A 27,175-nucleotide genomic window follows, 5' to 3' on the forward strand; every position below is an offset into this window, starting at 1 on the left:
TGCCACATCCTTCCACTTAAGCGTTTTTCAGGGACCTGCCAGGCCCTCTGTCTTGCCCATTTGTACGTGATGTTTCCCTCAACTGCTGCCAAACTGTTTAGTCTCTTGGATATTTTACTGTAACTTCCTTTGTTTGATTTACTTTAAAGTAGCCAAGTGTTTCCACAAAGAAAGGGCTGTTAAGTTATTTAGAAATGAGAAAGACATAAAACTCCCGTTTCTTTTGTTTCTGTTTTGGGAAATGGCTGATAATCATTTTCTTCTTAAGAAGTGTCTGATCATCTTTCTCTCTATGGAGTAGAGTTTAAAGGCTATAAAATCATGCAATTCTGTTCACTAGTCACGTTTCCTTCTGCTAATTACTGTACTTGCAACTTAAAAACATACCACTTTTGAAACATAAAGCCTTCAAAGATTGAAGTTTAGTGAATGGATTGAAAAGAAAATTCATCTTCATGGTTCAATTTCATCTCTTTTTAGCTATTCAAAATATGGCAGTTTTAAAAATGATCATTAAAAACTTTAGATGGCCAAGTTCCCTTCACTCCTTGAGAACAGCATAGTGCACAATGTTATAACCTTCAGCCATTACCAAAGTGAAATTTGAGTACAGAGAAAAAGTTAAAAAGATTAAACCAATTTTTAAAATTTAGATTTAGGGTGAGAGATTTTGGCTTTTGATATCTGAAAAGATAATTTTTAACTAAATATTTTGGAAAGGAAATAGTAAGAAGTTAAAATATCGTTCCAACTCAATCATTAGCCTATGTGCTAATGCTGATCAGACAGGGTCAAGTGAAGTGTTCTTTTGGCAACTATCTAATGTCATTGGTCAGTGTGGATGGTGCAAGGTGATAAATCAAACCCCAAAATATCTAAATATGTTATTTCTGATTATAGCCTTACATGGTTGCATTAGATAAAATCCTACAACTTTAAGCCCAAAAGGGAGCCTTACATATTATCTATTTGAAGACTTCATTTTATTGATGAGGATTATAAAAACTGAAGATTAAATATCAAATGTACCCCAAACATCTTTAAATAAAACATAAAACACAATCTAAATGAAAAATAATTGCATTATGACATGACTTTTCCAGGGTCATAGGGTTAATTAGTAGCAGAATAAGGAACTAAAATCCAGGTCTAATTACAAATTCAGCTTTCTGTTCACTGTCAGCAAAAGGCTGATTAAACTTAAGAAAGATGTGGGATGTTCCCTCCTTCATTAGCGCTGTGTTTTAACTTTCTCATTGTTCGTTTACCTTTCTTGAGTAAAAGTCATACATGTCTTAATCATTTCAAGAAAAGAGAACTAATTTAGTATTCCTGAAAATTTTGTGATCAAACTCCAGCAGGAAAGAGTTGTTGTGAGTTACTTTAAACACTCCTGGTTTTGGTTGTTTTCCTTGACTTTTTGCTGTTTGAATTTTTGAATTCATATAAATATATATGAATATGTGAATTCATACGTATATAATCATATTCAGAGATATATGTCATCAGCAAAAAAAAATCTCATCTTACAAAGGCAATCTGATTTTTTTTTAGGTTAGATTCCCACAAATTGAATTAATGGATTAAAGGGCATGAACATTTTTAATGCTACTGATACTTCTTTGCTTTCTCACTAATCCCAATGCCAAAGTTTAAGTAGTAAAAACCCTGTGATTGGTATAATTGCCCTCAACTTTTTTCCATTTCTTCTTTTCCTCTCTCTGAAACTGAAGGTGATAAATTGGGGAGTTTTACCAACTGGTGAGAAAATAGTCAGTACTTGAATTCTTTCTGCTATTTAGCAGAGCTTTTAGTTTAGGAAGTTGAAATCAAGACGGTGATCTCAATTTGACCCTATCCATACTCTTTAGATTATTTCTGCCCTGTGACCCAGATAATGCATAGGTAACATTTTGGTTATATGGGGTTTTATTTATATCTGCTCCAGACTGTAAGCCCTTGAGGTCTGAAACCGTGTTTTGAATTTTTGAGACTTTATGTTTTGCACAGCTCTATGTGTCTTTATTGTAATGAGAGAAGTGAAGGCCCGTGGAAGACTTTTGCCTGTTGGTGGTAGTTGACTTTGGGTTGATTTTATTGTGAAAAGCTCTCTGCAATTCTACTTGTTTTGGTCATTGAAGAAATTTGTTGACATGGGGACTTTTGATAATTAACTTTTTTTTTTTTTTGAACAATGCTTGGGTGGCTAATGACTTTCTCCATATTAAAAAAGGAAATTTTAAAGCATTTTCAAAAAATTTAAATTCATGGACTATCTTAGGCCATCCAGTGATAATATACATTTCCAGTACATTTTTGCATGTCCATTTGATTGTGAGAAGCTAGGGACTTTCTGATGGGTCACTAATGAAATGGACTCCAACTATTGCCCTAAATATCCCACTCATAGCCCAGAAGGGTCCATTTAACCGGCCAGAATGCTACCCATCTACTAAGCTGAAAGGGCACAGTGCCCTCCTGCCTCAGCTCCAATCCACTGAGATTGCTCCTGCTGGCTCCGATCTGTAATCGAGTCAGAATAATGTATGTATATCTGAGTTTATTGATGCAATGGGTATGTTTCTCTTGGTCAGGTCCAATATACTATTTGTGTTCTTGACAGGACAAGCTGCCATGGATTTTTTCCCTTCTGTATCTTACACATGCAGGATCTGGTTGCACAAAATTTATTTTCATCTTTCTTATCTGTTGCATGGAAGATTCTGATGATATCTCATCGAGATTTACCAGTGTATATTTTTTAACATTTCTAATTCAGTATAGTTTAATTTCAGAGAATTTATTTTATTTCCATTGCCGTATTTAAAAATGACCTTTTATGAATCTTCTTTTGTATGTTTAAATTATTAAGATAAGGTCATTATCTAATACTGTATTATATTTCTGGCATCCTAAAATTTTCAAACTGAGAAAGGTCATATATTGCTTTTCAAAAAAGACCCTTCAGGGCCCTGAGTAAATCCTAAAATACAAGGACCTTGCCCAAAATAAGCAAACAAAAACATAAACTCCTGAGCAGAAATGGATTCTCTCTCTTTTTTAAAGTAAGATAAATATATTGGATTAACATGAGTAAAATATGAGGGTTTTTTTTCATAAAGGTAATAAATAAGGAAGTATTATTAAGAAATAATTCAGGAGAGATTTTTCTTCTTTGATCACTGCTTTTCAACCAGCCACATGACCCAGAACTGCACTTCCCCAAGCACCTTGATTCTGCCTGAGGAACATTAATTATGGAGCAATGCAGGGATTTTAAAGGCCCATTTCTTCACTTGAAGCTTATTTGCTCTCACAGCTTCCTGTGGTGGCAGGACAGCGCATTAAAGAGCCATTCTCTTTAAATGTGTACAAGTTTGTTATTTTTGGTTGTCAGATCCAAAGCAGCAGGTAAAGAAACACAAGGGAAGAGCCCACTCTTGTTGACAGAGGCTTTCACCTGTGTTATCTCCTATGATGCTCACCTCAAGGAGAGCGTGATGTCCTGATTTCAGTGTGAAACAAGGATGCAAGAGAGATAACTGATTTGTCTAAACCCTTCAGGTACAAAAGGGAGATGTTTAGAATCAAATCTTACTTTCTTTGCTCCAAAGTCAAGTGCTTTCAAAATTAAAGGTAAATTCACAGGTTGTTATAGTCCTAGATGACTTGCTATACAACATATAATCACAGAGCTGTAAAGCTAGAGCTTGGCCAACCATCCTTATTTTCCAGCCCTCGGTTTAATGCTATCTCTTCTCTCATTATCCTCTCAATTGCTTGTTTGTTTTACAATTTGCTATCACAGTTTATGGTTTGGGGGTTTGTTGTAAAACTTAGTTTTTACTCCCTGAGACTGTAAGTTTATTGGGGACATGGATTGTGTTTACCCTGTTCACTCTTACAGTTACAGCATTTAGAATAGTGCTAGCCACCTGGTAGGCATTCAAATAGATATTTGTTGGATCAATTGCATGAGGCTCAGAAATGTAATTTGTCCAGGCCCAGCTATGTTGTTAGCGGCAACTCCATTAGAACCCAGGAATCCGGTTTCCTATTACACTGCACCGTGCAGGTGCTTTCCAAGCTTAACTCCAGTGTTTCTAATTGTTAGGTTGAATGAGAACTGCACCCTCCCACCTCCCCACCCCACCACTGGGTTCACAGTGACGCTTCAAAGCAGTGAAATCTTGCTTCCTGAGCCTTTTTCCAAAATCAAAGTCAGATAACAGAGAACAAAGTCAACAGGGACAAATGCTCTTTCCTTGTGAGCAGAACTGTGAAGCACATTACTGTTGTTTGGTTTGGCAATAGGGTATTCAGCTTACCTTTCTCATGAAAAGTCTGCCCTCCTTTGGATAAGCATCTAAGCCCTTCAGAGACTGGCAATAGCTACTGCATACTCAGCTGGAAAGCGTATGTATGAACACGTGTCTGAAACTCAGCCACGCTCCATATCTGTTGTGTCTGGAGACTAGCAGCTTAGTCATTCTGCCATTGTTTGGTTATATTTTTCATTCCTGACATATTGCTGATACTCCTCTCACTCCTACCCCAGCCACACATATGCAGTTATTTCAGATGTGCTATTGGGATGACTTCAACTGTGGAAATCCGTGCAAACTACATACTTGGGGCTATTATCCTTCTGTCAGGCAATTTGTGGATGTCCATGGCCTTTGGTTAATACATAAAGTTCTAAAGTCTCCTAATTTGAGGAAACTAGCTAAGTCATGGAATCATGAAGGGATAGAGTGAGCAACAGCTAGAAATCTCCAACCAGGCTTTTTTAATGATACAGTTTCAATACAAGGCCATTTTGAGTTATGGTTTCACTTGACAGGCTTTATCTATCTTTCTGGCAAGTCTGGTTTACCCTCCTTAGACTGGTGAATAATCTAAACGTCAACCAGCGAGCCAGAACTTCTACGAGTAACTCCTGTGTCATGTAAACTATATGACATAGCACTGCATCACACCTGCAAGAGCATATTGTGGGAATTAAGTAGTTAATTATACCAGCTGTTGTCAACAATGAGAAGAAAAGAGTTTAGGTGCCAAACAGCCAACGAAACCTCCACCCAAATGCAAATGCAAGTGAAGAAGTTACCATGAGCTCATATTCTGTTAAAATGCAGGAACAAAACTCAGCTTCAAATACAAATCCTGTTGAATAAACAAGTCCTATGATGGTTTCAGAAACCTTGCCAACCACTTTGCATGTATTCTTTCTAACCTTCCCACTTTAAAGATGGGAAAACGTAGTCTCCAAGAAGCTCAGCGACTTGCCCGATTTCTCAAACTAGGTTATAGTGCAGGATTTTATTTCCAGACCCAGTTGGATGCCCAGCTGATCCTCTGTTATGCAAGAATGTTGTTGGGTCTGTTGTTAGAGTCTTAATGCAATGAGACCCTACTGGTAAGGTCAACTTATAACCAGAACCCCATCTACACCATGTCTGACCCAGGTATCCGATTCTGAAACTACTTTTATAAGCCTTTCATAAACCCAACAAAACTTGTATATCTTGGGGCCCATTTTTGTGCAAAGCATCCATCCATCTCTTCTAAATTATGGTGGTTAATTATAGGAAAAGCAAAATACAAAACAAATATAATTATCATTTTTAATGATAAAATTGCTTAAGATTACTGATTAGATCCTTTATGGTTTAAAATTATTTTCAAATCTCTAACCTATGGCAGAATCTTCTCAATTTGAAAGCGTGTATTCTAGCACAAAGATTACCAAAATACCAAAACAGATACATACTGGCTTTTAGGGAAGGAAAAAATATACCTGTGTAGCCCAGGGGTTTTTTCCTTATTTATTTGAAGGTCCCTAGAGTGGATCTTGAAAATTTCCAGACCAAGGGGCTGGCCCAGCCCTGGGAAACTGCTAATCCAGAAACTGCTAATGACAGGTTTTGAAGCATCTCATCATCTTTTATCTCAGGGGCATATGAAAGTTCCTAGCTGAAATCAATATCATTAATATTTAACACACTACATGCCACGTGACATGTTTAAATGGGTAAAGTAGCCATCTCAAAACAGGCTATAGTAAATATTTCTGCTTGCAAAAAGTATTGGAATTTTTAATAAGGCAATGTTTAATGCAGGATTTAAAACAACCTAGGAGATCTTACAGAATAAAATTGGAAATCATTTCTTAAAGAGCATCAAGAAAGGAAAGTACAGTGTTTGGGGGGTGAGTTCCCTGTCTGCTCTGCACCATTGCCTTCAAGTCAGATGTGAAGGTCCTGAAGCATAGGTCTTGCTTCCCACTAGTTAGGAGAGGACACTAGACGGGACAATTCATGGATCTGGTCCAGGGTAAGATTTCTAATTTTAAAATATAATGGGTTGTAGAACTTCTGTCTCTAAAATGGTTCAAAAGACCTTAGTAATCTGCTTTGAAATCACATTAACATCCCATGGCCTTAAAACTGGCTTTAGAAATTTGAGGTTAAATATTAGCCATCACGCACAGAAAAAGTTTTAGAACATGTAAATGGAAAAACGAAAGAAACACTAAATAGTGTACCTTAATTCCTTGATTTTTCTCAATTGCTATGATGATTTCTCTGTTGAAAAAGGCCTCTCTGATATTTAATTATCAGACCAGCACCCCAAGTGCCTTTTTATTACGTGCTTATCTCTAGTAACAGCCAGATTAAAGGGAAGAGGTCAAGAACATAAAATAAAATTGTGAAGCTCCAGTGACAGTCGCACATCTTACTGCATTTCTCACCAGAAAGAAAGATCTCTGTCAAAGAAAACAAAGTTTGAATGTTCTAAATGATCTAAAATTATACAGGATCTCTAAACCTGACACAGTATGAGTATATGACTGAAATCTAACTTTTTGTGGGATATTGGGAATATGCAATATCTGGGATATACTTATTTAAAATTAACTGAGTGTCCTGAATTTTTATTTATTAAATCTGGTAACCCAATATATGTGGAAATATACATATTTCCAAATGTTCTAGTCCTATATTTGCAGGTGTGATGCAGTGCTGTATCATATAGTTTTACATATATATAAAACACAGTATGTGATTGTGTCTGTGTGTGTGTGCATAGTGAAAATATAAGTCTCTGGGTATAAGTGCACCCAAAGTTCTAGTATCTTTTGTCTATTTAATTGCGTTGCTGCAGCAACTTTTGGAGAGAGGGATATGTTAGGTCTGAGACATTTCTCTGAACATTCTTATGGGAATTACTTTGAGTCTAGGGAAGGTCAATTTTTTTAGTTTCTCAATAATGTGTGCCATATTTCCTCTTAGTTTTCAGAAATTTCAAGAAAAATAGGTAGCAGCAAAAAAGATAGATAAGGAGAAATAAATACCTAGTAATTCTGAGGGCTGTTCAAGATCTAGTCTCAAGTTGTAGAGCAGTTGTATTCAAATTTGTGTTTAAATTCTTTTGATTTTTTTTCAATTCTCTGTATGAAAGCAGTCATGGTTTGTCCCCACTTTGACTTTAAAATGTCATTTGAGCAGATACTTGTCCTCTAACCAGCAAGTGGTATTTATTCTATTTTAGCTTCATCATAAATACCAGTTTTTATTGTAGAATTACGATAGAGATATTTGTGCTTGTTTTTCATTATATACCTATTTATTATAGATAACTGTATCACTGGACAATTAAGAAAACCACTCAATTCTAATATATTTACATGAGTTTTTTTTTCTTATTTGGCATGTGGTCAGCTAGAATGACCTAACTATATTTCCTGGTACACCAGGAAATACACCAGGAAATATCTGGAGCAAACAGGGGTTTGCTCCAGATATTAATACAGTAGAACTTGTTTGCTAGGGTGGCCCACCCTGGAACCATAGTCTCTAGTAAAAGTAGATGCTAATGGACAATAGCATGTTATTCTTAACCTTGTTACAACCTCACTTCTTTTAATTTCACTTGCTTTTCAAATGAGACAAACATTTTGTTAAAGAAACTGGACATCAAGTTTCAAACAGATGATAGAGTTTATAGGGAAAGACCAAAAAGGACAAGAGATAAGATGTATATTGTCAGATAATCCAAAATATTAAGGTTGTGGAAATTTTGAGTTTGATAAAGGTCTGCAGAGAAAGTACACTATATCCCTATTTTAGTTGCTGTTTAAATCAGTTTTTGCCCCCCAAAAGTGTAGTTGTTTAAGAATTAGGGTCTTTCATTTCTGTGGGTCCTCATTCATTTCTTCTCAGCCCCTTCACTTTCCTGATGCCCGGGAATTCTTACTAAGTTATGACTAACAAAGTGTAAAATATGAGTCAAAATTTAGTCCGTAACAAAGTCATTGTGACTTTAATGACTTGGGCAGTTGTTTCATACTGCAAAACAGGAAGATCCCACACAATGCGGCGCCCGTCTCACAGATGGGCTCCTGCGTAGACGGCCGCCCACAGGAGTACCTACTGGGGCTGTCTTCCTCTCTTTCTGGCAACTTTTTTTTTCTTTTGCACAGTTTTCACTTACTGCTTTTGTCAGGAGGTTATGAATGAGAGGAAACTGCTTGCTTTGTCCGGGCTTTGATAGGCAGAAGAATATGGATTCACTCCTAAGTGGTTTCTAGGTGATCTCCTGACAAGTCCAGATTAGTCTTAAAAGTAGTTTGTTCATGTGCTTGATACTAGCCCCTTGTGTTATTACTTTCCTGCATTTTTTTTTTTACTCTTAGAAACATAAAAACATCAAGATTTAGGACTAGAATGAATCTGAGACCATTCTAGTCCACACCTCTTTTGTGATGAACTTAAGAACTTTCCCAAGAGAATTCCTCGCTTGCCTGTGGATCTTTGCACAGATCTCAAACTAGTTGTCTGATGAGAAATACAGAAAATGATGAAGTGTTCCATCACTTCATAAGAATCTGTATCAGTGGGGAAAAAAACAACTTTGTAGCATTGAAGCTAAAGAAATCGAAGCCGTAAACAAAATGTTCATATCAATGTAATTGAGTTTCAGCTTTTGCTATTCCAGTTAATTTAAATGACTTCCCACTATTAAAGGTAGCCAATTTAAAAAATTCCCATGATTTTATAGAGAAGATATATTTTAGGCAAACTATTAAATCATTTATGTAGAGACTATCTTTTTCTATTTTCAAAAAATAACTGCCATTTCTACAGTGGTCACGAATCTAGTGTTGGACATAAGCTTGAGGAAGCATTGAGGAATTTGTGGTATTAAGGGTTCATTCACAGACTTTGCTCGTCTGCGTTGAAAGGGGGCTTCAGCCATTTCCTCTGGGGACGTTATTTCTAGGTAGGCCCTAACAGAGTTTACTTGTGAAGGCAGATTCTTAACTGAAAAATGGAATCTGTGTACGTTGGCTAGTGGAGACGCATTTATCTTTGACACAGCATGCTCCTGTTTGTGGCTTTCTCTAGGGCATTTGATAAAGTAATAGTGTCCGTTCCTTTTTAGTTCTGTAATTCCTTGAGACACATTTTCCCTCCAGAGCTATTTTACCTTCCTTTTTTGGGCTCAATAACCACCCTTGCTAAGAAGACAGGGAGACTCTAGTGTTCTTAAAAATATAAAAATCTGGAAGGATGATAAATATTTTTCTTCCTTTGTTGGTGACTTACTCTTATGGACTGAAGTATTTCTGATTTGTATTGTTTTTCTCAGTAGTGATGAGGGAGTTTTGTTTTCTGGGAAGTATTGGCTGCTGGTAACTAATGTGCCCAGACTGTAGGAGGCTGCCCCATAATTTCTCATAGAGTCATGACAGGCTCAGGCCGAGAGGCTGAGATCCTAAAATCACACATCACTCTCATTTTGTATATGAGAGGTGAAATGATTTCACAAGACTGTTACCAAGAACTGAGAATGAGAGGCTGAATTCGTCTGGCACATCGTTGCTGTCTCTGGCTCACCAGAAACAACTCCCATGTGGGAGTCAGACACCCAAAACCCAGAAGCTGAGCTCCCCAACCTTAACCTCAGCCTTAACCTCAAACACAGTTCAGATCTATCCCATACCTTGAAGTGTCCTTCTCACAGGCCAGCACTAATCATACTAATTGGACTCCACATTACTAGAATGTAAAAGGTCCCCCGTCTGCTTCTCGAAGGCCATGTCTGCCTTCCTTAATGTGTACAGAGCACAACATAAGTGAGCCCTTCATAAATTCTTTTTGATGAGAGCAATGATTGCCTTAGTCAATGTGGTCAGGCCCTCCCTTACAGAGGAGGAAAACCAACGTCTGTTGCTAAGCAACATTTAAAGGACTGGGTCGGTTTCTGACACTGAGTGACCACTATTTGCGTACTTCATTATGTGTGTTTAACGGTTGCCTTAAGATGACTTTGTTTTTTTGGTGGCATTTCCATGCCTCCAGCAAAAGGCTCATAGAACTATTTTAGGCATGAGAAGGAGGGAGGTGATATTCATCTGTTAACTACGTACATGACTACTGGCCCCTTCTGTCAGCTATGCAGGAAAGGTGAGGAGTTCGGTTTATTCTCAACCCTGTAACTGAAAGCCACTCCCTGCCCCCCACACTGGGACAGGCTGACAGCGTATGCCAACAGGGTCCTGTGACAATGGGAGGTGATAGAAAGAAACTAAGGAGAAAGGGCTTTTCCTTTCCTAGTCTTTAATGATTGGATTTCTACCTGCTCCTATATTCTGAGCTCAGGGGCCAATATAATTAATAAAGAACTTGCCCACCTCTCTCCAGACTGTTAACTATTTTGGTTAACTAACATGCTGTAATACATCTGACTATTTCTGCTAGGATGTAATTTGATTAAAAGCATGAAAAGGTTTTTATTTTTCACTGCTACATCTTCAATGCTTTGCTTGGCCCATTTTAGGTGTTTAATAAATATTTAGCAAATACATGATAACATAATATGGCTAAGAGTACAGATCTGATTGACTTGAAATCTTTCTAAATATTTCAGAGAGACCAAAGGAATAAAAATGAGGGTGATTATTTGAATGTTACATTTGGCTACGTCCAGTGCACAGGCTTGATTAAAAGAAATCATGTCTCCATGCTTTTTTTCACAAGATATTTTTACAATGTTCCAAGTAAAGTTTGCTTCTTTGTCCAAATTCAGCTGATCAATCAGAGCACAGAAACCTTTATTTTCCAGCTTTTAAGCCTTTAGTGTAAGCGCCCGTCTTCTGAGAACTGAAAATGAGATGTCATTAAGACTGAGTAGTTATGTCTTAAAAACCAAATAACTTGAACTTATGCAATTCACCTGGAATTCAAAATGGCATAAAGGTTCAGTAAGTAAGGCAGAGTAGCTGAGGTGACTGATTCAGAGATCCCTAGTTCCTGCTATTAATATATTGTATCATGGGAAAACACACATATGCCAGCAGGGTTACCCAGAGAGGGTGACTGTGCCTCTTTGAGAACAGTGCAGAGTGCAGCCAGTGAGCAGCAATCCAGACTCACGTTGTCTTCACCTCAGAAGGCCTGGTCTCCTGGGCACAGGCCGTGGCATGATGGGGGCTTTGATGCTCAAAGTGAAGCCATTGTCAGTGCAGGATGCTCATTTGAAAGGGGATGCCTCACAGGAAAGAGAGCCAATTGTGTGTGTTGGGGGGAGGGCGGCTGTTACCATGGTGCTTTCTACTCCTTTAACGTGCTGTACTTGAATTCCTGGGTGTCCAGGGTGGGGTAACAAAGAAGAGGGAGAACGCAGGCATGGAGTGGGATGGCCCTGGGTAGGGAATTCTGCTGCAGTAGGACTCTCGTCTTAGACTTTCCTTTTGCCTGTTCTCTAACACCACCAAGGAGAGGGTGGGGAAGCGTTCCTACAGGAAAGGAATGACTTTCTGAACATGCCCTAGCTTACTAAAATGAAGTGAAAATAAATTTAACTCCTAAATATTTCTAACATGAGTTAGACAATGTAACACTAAAATATCAAAAAGCATCGTAATTCATAAACCCAAATAACTCGCCATTCGTGCAGCAAACAATATCTTGTATTTCCAAACCGTCTAGATCCTAGATCAAAAGGCTTAATGTGTTTAGTTTGTTGAATGCCATCTAATATGCATATTAATGAGCTGATGGAGTACAGAAGATTGCCTTCTGAATATGAAGTACTTTTAAAATGAAATCATTCTTTCCTATCCCTGTCACCGTAAAAGAAGGCTAAATCCACTGGCACACTGTTGGTGAGCAAAAAAATTCTCCCAAAATAGTTTTTAAAAAATGTTTTTGTATACTGAAAGCCTCGTCTGAAAACAGCCAAAGTCTTAACCCTTTTATTATCGTTTTTTTAATGTTCAGAAAGTAAATTAATCACAGGCACCATCCCTTCGCACCCATTAGAGTGGCTGAGCCCTTTGCAGAGGCTGTAAGCTCTGCACAGCAGAGAGGGTTAAGAACACCTCGTTGAAATGGGGGAGGGTACTGATTTCAGATTTACTGAAATGTTCATGGGGCTTCCTCCATTTTAATCTCCTTTCAAAAACATGGCTGTGTTTCCCAGCCTGGCAACCCCTCAGGAGAGAAGAATTGCTCCTTCCTTGCAGAGTTCAGCTGAGCAGGACTAAGACAGGGTGGAAACCCCTTCAGCCACTGGGACTATTCATAATTCATAAGAGCTGCACACCAGCCAGCCGAATCCATCTGGACAAGCTCTTGTTCTTTCTGCAATTCCTGATTTCATTACTCTCTCTGCCAGAAAAGAAGCAGGAAGCACAGGCTTCTTGTAAGAATGGAGTGTGAAGATGGGCTCTGATGTCTTAAGTTTTGGAGGCTTTGTCTTTTATAAGTTTTGATTATTTTGCCACTGAACGTGCAAGGCTTTCCTGATCCTCTCAGGACTGCTCTCTCAGAACTGTGAATTCTTTAAAGCGATCTGTGGATTGTGGCAAGGAGAGCATTTCAAAATGCCTGAGGCAAACTATTTGTTATCTGTATCTTGGGGTTACATCAAGGTGGGTCCATTTGTTCTATTATGTGTCTTTGATAGAATTAGAAACATATCTGCATGTTTTCTGTGAAGTAGAAAACATCTGTAGTGATTTAATCTGTATTGTCACTTAGCCCAATGAGACTGCTTATTATGAGATAAAGCATGTTACATTACATCGTATTAAAATAGACCGTGCTTTCTTTTAATCTTATTATTTTTATGCAACTCTGTTTTTAGAGGATTCTTCCCCCTTTGTTTTCCCTTAAACTTTCCACATACAATCTCCTTTCACTGTATAGGTTGTTAATTCAAATTATATTTTAGAGTTAATTTCCAATAAATGTATATTAAGATGGTCTTACATTTTCAAGTAAAATCATCTTCCCCTCTATTAATACTATTTTGCTCATGTTTGCATTCAAAAGAAATCAAATGTTAATTATAAGAAATCTTAAGAAAGCCTCTTTTTCCTTAGGTGCTGTTATATTGTATTTCGTAGAAACAGTATCATTTACCTAATGGTATCCGCTCATCCAACCTCTTGGTTCTTAGCAAAATTGTAAATATGTAAACTGATAATTTGTTATTTTGTAGGTAGTTAAAACACTTTTATTTTTCATACACAGTTCAAAAGGATGCTGAACCGGGAGCTGACACACCTCTCAGAAATGAGCCGATCCGGGAACCAGGTGTCTGAATACATTTCAAACACTTTCTTAGGTAAGATATTGAGTGGAAAAGCTCTTTCATAACTGAGGGTTTTCATTATTAATCTCTGCAAACCATCAGGAACATCCCTATGTGAGTTTTAAATGAGGTAAAGTCATAGAAAAACAAATCCTTTTAAAATAAGAACTAAGGCAGCCTTTAAGGAAAAAAATTAGCAGGAAGATGTTGTAAAAAAAAAAAAAAAAGAATAAAAATAGCCATCAAAGACAGAAGTTATTATGGCTAAGTGTATTTTTATGGACCTCAGATCACCCCTTATCTCCCCACCCACTTCCATCTTTGCCAAGACCTCTGAAGAGGTGGGGGAGCGCGGGGGGGGGGGGCATTCCATCCCTCGAACTCTCTGTATGTTCTCTAGTCACATTGCTAATATCTAACACATGCCAATAAAAGGTTTGCATCTATAATTCCTTAACTACTTATGGCATCCTGTGTATTACTAGGGATTTCTGACCTCATGTTTAAAGCCATCCTATTGTATAATGAACTTATTTTGATTATATTTTTCTTTACTGAGGCCTGTAGAATCTGTAAATCTATACTTCGAAGCAAATAGATAGCATTTAGATTCTGATTCTGTGGATTTTCAATTACCCCTGAATTATGCTTGTTTCTAGAACTCTGCTTTCCAGGGAAATGACCTTCTTACAGCTGATCACCTCCCTTCTTTTTGGCATAGCTACACGTCATTAAATCAATAAGCATTTGCCTTGATGCCTTATAGAAACACATATCTCTTCTGCTTTTAATCTGAAAATCAATCCTGTTTGTCTAACACCAAAGCAGTTCCTGCTATCAGCAGATCAATCTTAGACCAGCCTAGTGCAAAGCTCAGGGAATTACTCTGTACCTGATGGGTACCTGACAATTAATGAGTGCCTTTCCAGCTGTTTCCAGTGGGTGGGTGTCTGCAGCACCTTGTCTTCTCCAGCTGCTGCATTTGGGCCAGACCTTTGTCAGAGAACAAAGGAGAAGAATTTTTCAGACATCTGAATCCCAAGAGGGAGCTAGAATCTAATGGCCCAGAAAGCATTATCTACTGATCCTTTTATTCTCCATTATTGTCCTTTTATTCCTTTGAAGCCAGGCATCTTTCCCTGTCCATTTCCGATGTAGTCCATTCTGTGCAACCCCCAATTATTTTTCATAAGCTGGGGACTGTTTTAGGAACATTTTACAGGTTAATGACCATGGGAGAGAAGAATAAAATCAATAAGTGCAAGAATTCATCTTTGTTTTCATTAACATGCTGGAGCTCTTCTGTCTCAGAAGAGATGTTCATGACTAGGGTAAAGCCGCGGGAAGTGCCCGAGCCTTTAATAATTCAAGACTGCACCTAAGCATTCCTCTTCACTGTCGTTTCTTTCACTGCCCATTTGCCAAGGACAACAAGCATATTTTAGAATGCTAATTGATGTCTTTCTGTCATCAAAGGCTATCAAGTGAGAAAGGTGATGAGATAATAAAGATGAGTCCTCAGTCTCAATTCTTTGTATCTCAAGAACAGGCAAATGTCAACTTTCTGTCAAACATTCCATTTACTTACTATTTAGGCACATGTCTTGAGGAAAACCAATTATTTGGCTTTTTACTATTCCAAAAATGAAACGATGAAGAACACATTGTTGAGAGAGGTTGTTAGGATCTCAGCCCTTACAGACGTAGCATGAGGAGAGTGGCGTGTGTGTGAGTGTGTGTGTGAGTGTGTATGTGTGTGCTTGCACAAGGTAGACCCAATCAAATAGGTTAGACACAGAGGTTAAAAGGTTAAATATTCTTGGAAAAATATAGGGAGATAAAAACCTCGTCATATAAACATAGGATGCATCAGTTGCCCTATCTGTAAAATGGGATCATTGAGAGAGATGACATCTGAGTCCTTCCAACTCTAACACCCTATGACTCTGACATAGATGGATTTTATGAGTCTTGCTAAACATACCTGACAACCTGAATTCTCTGTCACAGACTGTAGATTGCAATTTGACAATTTTAAAAGCAAACAAACAAACACATAAAGCTTATTTCCAAACTGCAAATACGGAACATGGAATCTTAGTCTTATCTTGTGAGTATAGTGAAAAGTCCAGGAGGACCATGAATGAAGCCTCCTTCATAAAACTGTCTGCAAGGAGCTTTAATGACCTTGTTGTCCAATTCCCTCCTTTCACAGGAGAAAAAACTCAGGCCTGAAAGGGCAAAGTAATGCAGCCAAGATTACTTGGCTAATGTGTTCCTGACTCAGAACTAAGACCTGTCTCTCTTGACTCCTAGACCTAAATATCCTGTCCCTTCTTAACTAGGAAAGGAGCCTGTAAGGAACTCAGAACATATAGAAGAAAGTCACATCTAAGGGTATTTAAGTAATATTCATATTCTTTTGGAGAAAAGTCTTCAGGAATCAGGATTATTGAACCTAAAAATAAAAGGTTTATTAACAGATTCCAGTAATACAAAAAGGTCTTGTTAGAGTCCCGCAACCATCTCAGTGAGCACAAAATGAGGAGGCCTTAGCAATTTCAGTTAAACTGGAAGAGCAGTACCTCAATAGGAGTCATCAAATGTTAAAATGCGTCATCAGAGGGAGGGACTCCCTTACTCCAGGGATCTATGAAACTTGTGTTCCATTTCCATCAAAAGGATGGTGTCCAAATAATCCAAAAGGTAGGCAAGAGACCACTGACCACTGCAGGCACTTCCTGATGCCATTATATGAAAATGGGCTCTGGGTTGCTGCTATAAGAAGAAGTAAAGCAGGGCCTACAGGGAGGGAGCATAGAGAAAGCAAGATACTTAGATGTGGTATTATAATTTAGTTAATATTGTTATAAACAGAAAAACCATCCTTTTAAATCCCCTACTTACTATCTCAAAAGCTAAAACATAGAATTTTCAAGATGCAAGGAAAAGAATTTAGGAACTTTGCCTGATCAAATGCTGTGATCTAGCAAGAAAATCACCTCAAATTATACCATTAGCAGAATTTGACGTGATTGTGGTTTTGTTTTGTTTTGGGGGTTTTTTGCATCTGCTTTTTTTGTTTGTTTGTTTTATATGGGTCCACTGTTTCCCCACTGTAATCTGACCATTCTGTAAATATAAATTCACTAAATGTTTATCATGATTCTTTGAGTCTGTGTTTCAGGTTGTGTCCACATCTTGCTGGCTAAGCATTTAACAGAGGAAGTTGAGAATAGGGAAAAGCACTTAACAAGGAAATTCAGAATAGGGAAATCTATCAGTTGTTCCAATGCCTGCATAGGGAAACACCCATTAATGTCAAACTGGTACTGTGTGAATAGTGGCTTCCTTCTTTATTGTAATGTTCCAGACATAGAATCAGTAGTGGTTCAGCCCAATTACTCGCTGCTGCAGGGGATCTTTAATTAAACAAAGGGAAAAGCTGCTAGTCCCACTGGAGGTACTTATATCAGCGGGGCACAGGAGGATCCAACAGCCTGTTTAAGCAGACGTGAAGAACAGTGAAGAACAGTGGTTGGGAAAGGCATGGGCTATTGTGACCTTTCATTTTAGCAGAAGTAGTAAGTATTAGGAGTGAAGTGACAGGGATAAAAGGAATTTCAAAAATAACATAATATATCATTTTTAATGCCAGAGATTGTGAGACCAAAAGGAGATTTTTTACGGGAACCTCAAGGCCTGGGTTCTATGCTATTAAATCACTGTATCTGGAACACAGTAATTGCAAAATAAATATCTGTTGAATAAATTGCCCTTTGAGCTTGGGTTAGTTGCTGACTTCATCTGAAAAGTGAGAGTGTGGTATTATTATTGGTTCCCAAACCTGGCTCTGACCATTATAGTCACTTGGGAAGGTTTTAAAAAGCACTGATTCAGTAGGACTGGGTGGGGCTCATAAATCTGTATTTTTTGAAAGTTCCCTGAGTGCTTCTGATGCTGAACCAGGTTGGAAACCCCTGAACTCATCAAAATGGCCACTAAAATTCCTCCATAAACAAAAGTCATGGTATGACCGATGAGTCTAGGAGCTCGTGGGCACCTCGAGATGATACTGAGATGCTGAGCAGAGAGAGTGCCAGGTGTTGAGTGTGTACATGTCTGCTGCTGCTGTCTTCCTGTGCTGGCTTTGCTTTGATGAGCTGTCCCCAGGGCCCCATGAGCGGGCAGAGGTCTCTGGAGAGAACATGGGACTATGCCATCATCTGAAAAGAGTTGAAAGCAAATAGTCTAGATTCCAGCATGCCGTTTTCAAATGGAGAAGTTGTATTATCACTAAATTTTCACTGTAAGAAGCAGAGATAAATGTAGGAACTTTTGAAAGTTGCATTAACTCTTTCAGCCTCAGGGTATCATCTAGTTCAATGAAGTAGCTGTTAAGCTATGTAATAAATTATTGCCTCATTGCACTCCCAGGCATTCTGTAGCCTAAAAGAGTTAATGAATTTTTCAGAAACATCAGGATACATGCCCCTGTGGAGTGAAATGGAATGTTTGATGGCTGATATTTTTAATAGCGTTAAATAGAGGAAAATGCTTCTGTGAGTAGGTAGACATGCTTTTTTCAGGATTTCTAACTCTACTATTACCTTGTTGTAGCAGGATTTTTAAAAAAGATTAAATGAAATGATCATAAATATTTAATAAGCATAAATATTTTAATGAATGTTATATCTGTTACAAATGACAGGCATTGTTTATCATTATTTTTAAATAGAATTAATAGACACAAGACATGAAGTACAAATGAAATTATAGTCTTCCTTTAAACCTCGAATGGTAATAAGCTAGGGCTTTAAAATAATTATTTGAAGATTATAATCCATTCATTTCTCTAACATATATTCTTCTTATCTAAAATGAAATTTTAAGTTATATTGAAGTAAAGTCATAAAGATTTTTTAATTTAAAAAATTAATAACACATATAATAAAAAGAGCAGAACATAAAGCCTGTCTTTAGTAACCTGGTCTTGGCTGCAGGAAACTTTTCTATTATACAAACATAAGCTATTCACTTAAAAAATCTACATATAAATATTGATGCCTCACCTTGAAAATGTACAAGTGTGATTTTCCTAAATTAGACTACAAGCAGAAGAGTTGGGATTGAGTCCTACATCCGCCACTTCTTCAACAACTTATTTAGCTCCTCTGGGCCTCAGTTTGCTTAGCAATAAAATGGAGCAAAATATTTTGCCCATCTACCTCACAGGATCGTCCTGAAGATCAAGTGAGATCATGCATGAGAGTTCTTTATAAGATGCAAAGTCTGTTGAGGATGCTTAGAAGTTGTTTTGCATATTGCAGTGGGTCCTCATTGACACTCATGGTCTAAGGAACATATTTCTTTGTTGCAGACAAGCAGAACGATGTGGAGATTCCATCTCCCACCCAGAAAGACAGAGAGAAAAAGAAAAAGCAGCAACTCATGACACAGATAAGCGGAGTGAAAAAATTGATGCATAGTTCGAGCTTAAACAATACAAGCATCTCACGCTTTGGAGTCAACACGGAAAATGAAGATAATCTGGCCAAAGTGAGTATGCTCTGGGTGGGGGGTGGGGGTGTGCATGTAGCTCTCTGTTTCACAGCAGGCAGAGGCCTAAAACTACCTGCTAGAAAACAGTAGTGATCACTTCTGCTTTATTATTAAATTGTATGATAAGGAGGCTGTTGTAGTATCTTTGTCCATTAGCACCTAATTAAATACCATTTTTCTATAAAAAACACCATTTTTTCACCCTCAATTGGATTTGTAAATGGATAGTTCCTCATGAATGAGACTGAAGACACACTGGAAGGATCCAAGGGGAGGCCAGTGGTCAGGATTGAATTATCCCAGAGGACATTTAGGGAACTGTATACCAAGGACCAATGAGAAAATCGGAGCCGATTGGCAGAGCTGGAGAAGAAATGAGAGAAAGGGATAGCACTGACTCTTTAACCCAAACCCCAAAAGTGAGGAAAGCACAGAAATAGTTCATACATGTTCTAAGGGGCTGCACAGGCTGATTCCTGAGGTTCTCTCAGCCTTGTGAGAATGAAATGAGCTTACTGTGAGCAAAAGGACATTCAGTGAGGCCTTCTGAAAGAAAGTATTAGAGTAAGGTCGATCACACATAGGACCAAGCCTCTAGGGAGAGCCTACATCCCACACTCCAGACAATAAATAAGAATGGAATAAATTGTTCCTTTAATCAGATAATCTTAGAATAATCCCACAACACAGGACTGAATGATGTTTCTTCCAGGTTTATCTGTGCCCTAGGAGCTGTAGGATAATACATAACTGGCATTCTTCATTAAATTTGGGTTGATTTATGTGTATTCTAATAGCCTTGTCTTTCTGACCTGGCCCTTAGTGATAATAACCAAAGAATAGAGGAGTTTTCTACCTGTAATCATTTGTACCTACCTCTGAACATGACACTGGTTGAGAACTGACTAAACAAATATAGGTCAGCAACTAAATTTTTTAATGAAATATGCAGAAACTTGGAACTAGAATGAAGAGGACACCCAATCTCCTAGGTCATTCCATTTTAACTTTTTCATGCAACTAGAATACACTAAAGAGACATTTGAAAGACTTAGCCAGCCATTTTCCAAAAAGTAAACAAAAATAATGAAGTATGCTAAACAAAAATTTGTCCTCATTCCTAAGTTCCTCTAATTTTGCTTATAGGAGCTGGAAGACCTGAACAAATGGGGCCTTAACATCTTCAACGTGGCTGGGTATTCACACAATAGGCCACTAACGTGCATCATGTATGCCATATTCCAGGTGAGTAAATTGGAAAGAGTGTTGGTTATTCATTCCATTGGATGGCTGGATGGCTTTTTTTATCCCAGTTTAATTTTCTGATTTGGCTTTTTTTCCATTTTGGGACATCCACTTATTTATTTTCTAATCCATTTTATGATATAGGAAAGAGACCTCCTAAAGACATTCAAAATCTCCTCTGATACATTTGTAACCTACATGATGACTTTAGAAGACCATTACCATTCTGATGTGGCATATCATAACAGTCTACATGCTGCCGATGTAGCCCAGTCAACCCACGTTCTTCTTTCAACACCAGCATTAGATGTGAGTAGTTATGATCTCTTTTGCATACCTGCCCATCTTCCTTAAAAAGTGCCTTACAATATGTAATATATGTGCAGAAATTATGGAATTAGATGATTGCATGTTCTTGAACTGGTTCTTGATTATATATAGCATCTATCAATTGGGTTACTAATATCAGAGTAACCTTCCCTTTATATCTCTTACGATTGAAAAATTATTTAATTATCAAGCAGTTAACAGGATGCTTTATTTTTCATTATATCTCTTGTATCTGATATGTGTATAGTTCAGTGACTGATATATAGTATATCCTTAATATGCATGTAGTGATCTGAACTGCCCACACCATCCCAGGCATTGTGAGGAATAGCATAAAAACATAACATAAAATTCCCCATAGAGTCCCTGTTAGGAGTAAGCATCCATAGGCTTATTTTCCTAAGAATTCATGAAACTGATTATATGGGCTGAAGAAAAGTAACTGAAAATCTAGAGCTGAGAATCGCTAGATATCTTGCTAAAGATGGCTGTGACTCCTTTTCCAACAGAGTAATGCATTTGTATGTACCAATATTAGCAGCTGTGGGCCCAGCAGACCAAGACAGATAGCAGTGGGAGTCAGTTGCTGCCAAAATGGGCAGGATCTCTGCAAGAAGGGACTGGCCAACCTTCAACCAACCCCACCTTTGCAGGTTCCTTTTGGAAGGTGAAGAAAGATTAAACAGACCACAGGTCTATTGCTGGGGTCCCATATTTTCTAAGAGAAGAAATCCAAGAAGACTTGGAAAAGTGAGATGGAGTTAAGGCTGTTCTATGTCCCTGAAGGAAATGTTCTGTATAAGTATCAGAGTAGACCGACACTATTTATCCACTATCTGCTTTTGTTGATAGGATACTTATTGTGTGGCCAGAAATTGTCCATGAGTGCTGCAGACATTTCTAGAAGGCAGGCTTCAATGTGTCCTTGAGTAATTAGATTGGTCTTCATGGGAGAGGTAGAAACTCCCATGAGCTGACATTTGAAGGGTCAGAAGATTTAAATAATCCCAGAGGGTAAAGAAAGACATTTCAGCCAGAGAAAGACATTTTAGCCAGAAAGAACATATACTTAAGGAAATCCTAGGTTTAAATCCTTGTGTACCAGTGGAGGCAGAGGAGGCTTCATGAAGGAGTTGAGCAGTAGGGCATTAGGTTTCACTTCTTAGAAATGTTCTCAAACCTTGCCCATAGTAAACACTTAGTGGATACGTACTGAGTGAATGGATGAATGAATATGTGAAATCTTCTGACCACACTACGAATTTAGCTTTGGGGAATAATTTACTGCCAGTCTTAGGAGTCTGGAATTTGGCCTCCGTTCTCTCAGTTATGCAGCCTGAAAATAATGGAATTTGTTGTATCTCAGAGCACAGCCAGTCTGATTCACTTGTCTGACTTGTATGTGCTGGTGTTCTATAAGCACCATTCTGCCATACCACTTAGTGAGAAAACAAACATCAGGTACCATCTGATCACTCACCAGGAGCATTGCCTTCCCTGCCTCAACTTGTAGGCCTGGCAAGGGGATGGGCTCCAGCCACCATGCTTTCATGTCAGACCTTATGAGGATGGGTAGAATTTACATTCAATTAGTATATGACACATTATAAAAATCAACAAACAGTCCTTCTCCCAACAAAGATGAAATGAGATACTTTAACATAAAACTGAATAAGCAGGATAGGCAAATGGGACATGGAGTTAAATGTGCTCATTTCGCTCTGCAGGCCGTCTTCACAGATTTGGAAATCCTGGCAGCCATTTTTGCAGCTGCTATCCATGACGTTGACCACCCTGGAGTGTCCAACCAGTTTCTCATCAACACAAGTGAGTTGACCACTAGGACAGTCATTCAAGTAATTGTATGAGTCACTGCTTATTTTTTTCCTCCTAATGTTTCATTATGGAGAATAATAAGAGTAATAATGAGGTAATCCTTCCATTCCACTCAAACTGGTCAGACCTTTCCTGGATACTGTGTCCAATTTGGCAATATAATTTTTGAGCTGCAGGGAGAACTTGCAAGGGGTCAGAAGGGAGTCATAAAAAGTACTTGATGTTTGGAAAATACAATATGTGAGGAAAGAATAACAGATGTGGAATTACCCAGTAAGCACAAGAAAAGTCTTGGGAATAATGTGATAATGATTCTCAGTATTCTGCAGGGCTCTCACGCAGAGCGTAGTGACCCACTGGTATCCCTCTCCACGGAGGAACCAGCCCCAAATGTTAGATCTGAGCACGGGAACCCCCAGACAAAATAAGATTCTGGAAAAAGCACTGCAGTGGGTTTCCACAATTCAGGAGGAAGGGTCATTAAAAGTCCCACATACTCTCTTCCAACTGCACAGGTATGATTACGGATGAGCCTGTGGTAGGGAAGATGACTTCAACGAACTTCACAGCCGGTCCAGCCTTAGGACCCCAAGCCATCAAGTTTTTGTCATGCTCAAAATGTTTAGGATTCATGCTAGTGAAACTCCATGAATTCTCTCAGTTAATGCACTATTTCTAAATGCTGGAAATCTAAGTACTTTTTCTTGTGAGAATATTGGTTTACTGTGGTCATTAACATCAAGTGCTGATGGTTTTATAGAAATGTTTGAGCTACTTGTTGCAGAAAAGTCGTTGCCATACTTTATCATCAGAATATCTGAGTGATGTAGGTGTGGTGTACTTTGTTTTTGTGTTGTTGTTGTTGTTTTACCGCATTCTTCTATTGAAAGAACATAAACTTGACTACTTGCCTAAGTGGATTCCATCAGCTGACATAGTTCAATCCATGTATAGGCCAGTTACCTTCACACAGAAAAGTGGTCTTTCTGGTACAGCCACCTACAGCACTACAACATATAAAGCCCTTTTGCAGATCTGTACCCTTGACCACAGGGTGAGTGGAGCAAAAGTGCTGAATTGACTTCATATATCCCACTGCCTTTACTGAGGATGTAACTCAAAGCATCCAGTTAAAGCAATGGCATATGAATAACAACACCCGCAGTTAGTGACATAGTACCATCACTTGGCTATTATTCTTGATTAAGAGAAAATGTGACCTCATAAGTTTGATGGCCATATTGTCATTTGCAGACCAGGGCTCCTTCTAATGAAAGATGTCCAATTCTTCTGTGCGAAAGTCAGGCTGGAAGCTGTAGTTTACATATCCAGATATTGCGATCTCTGATGTATAGAGCCAGATGGTAGAACATTTAACAAGATTGTTCTAAAAAGTATTAATGTCTTGTTACCATATTTATGGAAAGTTCCATAAAGCTACATTATTTGAATAAAATGAAATTTTATACTTATACCCTTGTCTTCTTTGAAAATCCAAAACACAATTGACAGAGTTGGCAAGAATATAAAAAAGTGAATATACATAGTTTGAAAATCCTAATACATTTGTTGAAGTTTACTGGCATTTTCAGTTCATTGTTTTCCAAAGCACAAAATGAGTGGAGACATAATGGAAATTACAATCTGAGATAAAAATAGGGTTTAGCAGCTTGGGAATGCTTTTACTTAATGTCAAATTCTTTCTAAAGTGAAGGGGGAAAATGGATTTTAAAATACCATGAGTTTTAATCAAAGAGAAAGCTTAGGCACTAATATCTACCAGAAGATTTTTTTTTCTTAGAAGCTGACTACATTCCTTTGTAGAGGGAGACTGTTTATCTGAGAAGTGACATTTGGATCTTGTTTTTTAAAACTATTTGAATACAACTAGATCTGATTTCACATTAAGATAATGCCAACCTTTGAATTGTACCCCTTTGTATTAAGTCATCATTTTTACTTGCTTATTAGATTCAGAACTTGCTTTGATGTATAATGACGAATCTGTGTTGGAAAACCACCATCTGGCCGTGGGTTTCAAACTGCTGCAAGAAGAGCACTGTGACATCTTTCAGAATCTCACCAAGAAGCAGCGCCAGACGCTCAGGAAAATGGTTATCGACATGGTAAGACTTCCCCCTCTCTACATTACCCTCTCAGGAGGGGAAATCTCATTCTCTTTGATAAACCGAGTTCATTGGATGTTTCTGTTTTCTTTTTACCCAAGGTGTTAGCAACTGATATGTCCAAACATATGAGCCTGCTGGCAGACCTGAAGACAATGGTAGAAACAAAGAAAGTTACAAGCTCAGGTGTCCTTCTGCTGGACAACTATACTGATCGCATACAGGTATTGGATAAAAGCCTTTGATTTAACACAAAGCCACACCAAACAACAATTAAAAAATGAAAACAAACTTAAGTTAGTTGCATTCTAGGTTATTACTACAGCTTTGGGCTTATTTAAGAACAAACTAAGCAAGCGAAGAAATAACTAAAGAAAACATTACAGCTCATTCTCTAATTTATGAGAAAAAAAACAACCCTATTTATTGAATTGCTTAGTTCTAAAAATAAATTGCGAGATGTATTTGTAATAGGGTGTACGTGACTGCTGGTCCCAAAAGCTCGTGTTTGGATATAAACCCCTTGACTTGCAGTTTGTTAAGTCTGTTTTGGTTACACAAATTGCCATCAGCTGCTCTCCTTTCCGCAAGTGGAAAATATGAAGATATCTACTTTGAGTAATTCTTTGCATTTTTTCCAAACTGAGGAAAGGAAATGGTGGCAGTATCTGACCTCCAATGTCTTTTCCAGTTTTTAAATTCAATGACCATCAATTTAAGAAGACACAGATTTTCCCTTTTGGGACTCCTATAATGGTAAATAACCAACGCTGGCCAGCACCATTGTAATTCTGCTTTCTCTGTGCACCTAATGTAATTAGAATACAACTAAGATGTTCTTGGGTTTGGTACCAAGTGTCCTAGTACAAGAGGGATGAGATGTTCTGGTAGTATTTACACCTAATTTTATGGGATTTCCAAAACTTGATGATTTCAGGTTCTTCGCAACATGGTACACTGTGCAGACCTGAGCAACCCCACCAAGTCATTGGAATTGTATCGGCAATGGACAGACCGCATCATGGAGGAATTTTTCCAGCAGGGAGACAAAGAGCGGGAGAGGGGAATGGAGATTAGCCCGATGTGTGATAAGCACACAGCTTCTGTGGAAAAATCCCAGGTATTTTCAAAGTTTTTGTAAGCTCTGCTTGCTGTAGAACTGAGGAGTTCTACTTAATTCTTTTCTTTTAACAAAACATATATATTATCATAGTATATATTTTATACATATGAAATTATAAGGAAGCAACCACCCATTGAGTTCCATTAAACTCATGACTCATTTGCTTTCTCCATTACACTCGATTTTACAGGATGAAATAAAGTAGTCACCAGAATCCACCCACGTTTGAACTGTGTAGCCTCAAACAGTTTATATAGTTGTCTGTGATCTTAGCAAATGCAGCCAATTGAACTGAACACTGCGGCCTCCTTCATCTCATCTGTCCAGATTCCTCCTAGCTCTGCCTTTATTCAGGATTTCTGCTCTTGTTCCCTATACCCTATTTGTGCTGTCTCTTCATAATCAAGCACACTGCCACCCTCACCAGAAGTAGTGAATCTCATTCCTACAAATCTCTTCTACCTCATAGTCCAAGCCTGTCCTGTGTCCCCCTGCCCAGATTGCGTCTATGCTCTTGAGTGATTCTCAATCTTTTTAATCTCATGGCACACATAAACTAATTACTAAAATTCTGAGGCACATCAAAAATATATTTTTTGCTCCTATGACATAAAAATAGGTATGATTTTTATTCATTCACACCAGATGGCTATTGCTCTGTTGGCTGTTGTCATTTTTTTACTTGAAAAATAGTCTAAGGGACTAACAGTCACAGTCTGGTAAGGGAAAAGAGGTCAGTGTTCCTGACTAAATATTCATATACTGCATGTTTTATAAGTTCTGACCAGTTGAAAATCATTGCCCTAAAGCCTTAATTAGAACAAGATACTAATTAACTAATTAATTAATTGGAATAAGGCCCTTTTATTAACAACAGTGATTTTTTTATATTTATATAGTGTCATGCAGTTTTCCACACATTTTTCTGTACGTTATCCTATTTGAACCTCCATACAGCCTTGCGAGACAGACACAGCATGTATTTTTCCCCAGTGTATCAGGTGAAGAAGCTGTCCTCTTGGTCCATTTCACCAGCTCTTTGGTTACTCAGTGGCCCTCCACCCAGAGCTGTTCACTCTCCTCTCATCACTGTGGACAGGTCTCCCTGGGGCCATGACACCGTGTTTACTCCTGGTGTTTCCCACAGATGCACTCTGGTGACCCCTGTCTGAGAAGTCTGGCAATAAAGCCCTTGATTAGATGCTCATAGGATTTGTAGAGCTCTCTCATCCCAGGACCTAGGAAATAAGCACCTAGAGGCCACCTTTCCATAAATGCTGAGCATTCAGGAGTAGCAAACACATGAAGAAAGGAAATGACTGCATTGTGTTCAGCTGATTCAGTTTTC

The 27,175-nt window shown here is 38.1% G+C and overlaps 1 protein-coding gene across 5 annotated transcripts in view; it reads left to right on the forward strand.

The window, feature by feature from the left end:
- PDE4B (phosphodiesterase 4B) overlaps positions 1-27,175 on the forward strand; it is a 513,377-nt gene that overhangs the window by 481,929 nt on the left and 4,273 nt on the right. For 4 of the 5 annotated variants that reach the window (XM_053921419.1, XM_024565508.3, XM_045199378.2 and 1 more), the window contains 8 exons: positions 13,545-13,638; positions 18,986-19,164; positions 20,314-20,412; positions 20,557-20,721; positions 22,470-22,569; positions 24,550-24,704; positions 24,806-24,928; positions 25,642-25,824. In XM_053921419.1, coding sequence (XP_053777394.1) covers positions 13,545-13,638; positions 18,986-19,164; positions 20,314-20,412; positions 20,557-20,721; positions 22,470-22,569; positions 24,550-24,704; positions 24,806-24,928; positions 25,642-25,824 — 1,098 coding nt within the window. Of the gene's footprint in view, positions 1-11,663; positions 12,941-13,544; positions 13,639-18,985; positions 19,165-20,313; positions 20,413-20,556; positions 20,722-22,469; positions 22,570-24,549; positions 24,705-24,805; positions 24,929-25,641; positions 25,825-27,175 lie in introns of those variants that run through there. The other variant, XM_024565507.4, reaches the window with a different exon arrangement.

Source organism: Desmodus rotundus, chromosome 3 (assembly GCF_022682495.2).
Source record: "Desmodus rotundus isolate HL8 chromosome 3, HLdesRot8A.1, whole genome shotgun sequence".
Taxonomy (NCBI): domain Eukaryota; kingdom Metazoa; phylum Chordata; class Mammalia; order Chiroptera; family Phyllostomidae; genus Desmodus; species Desmodus rotundus.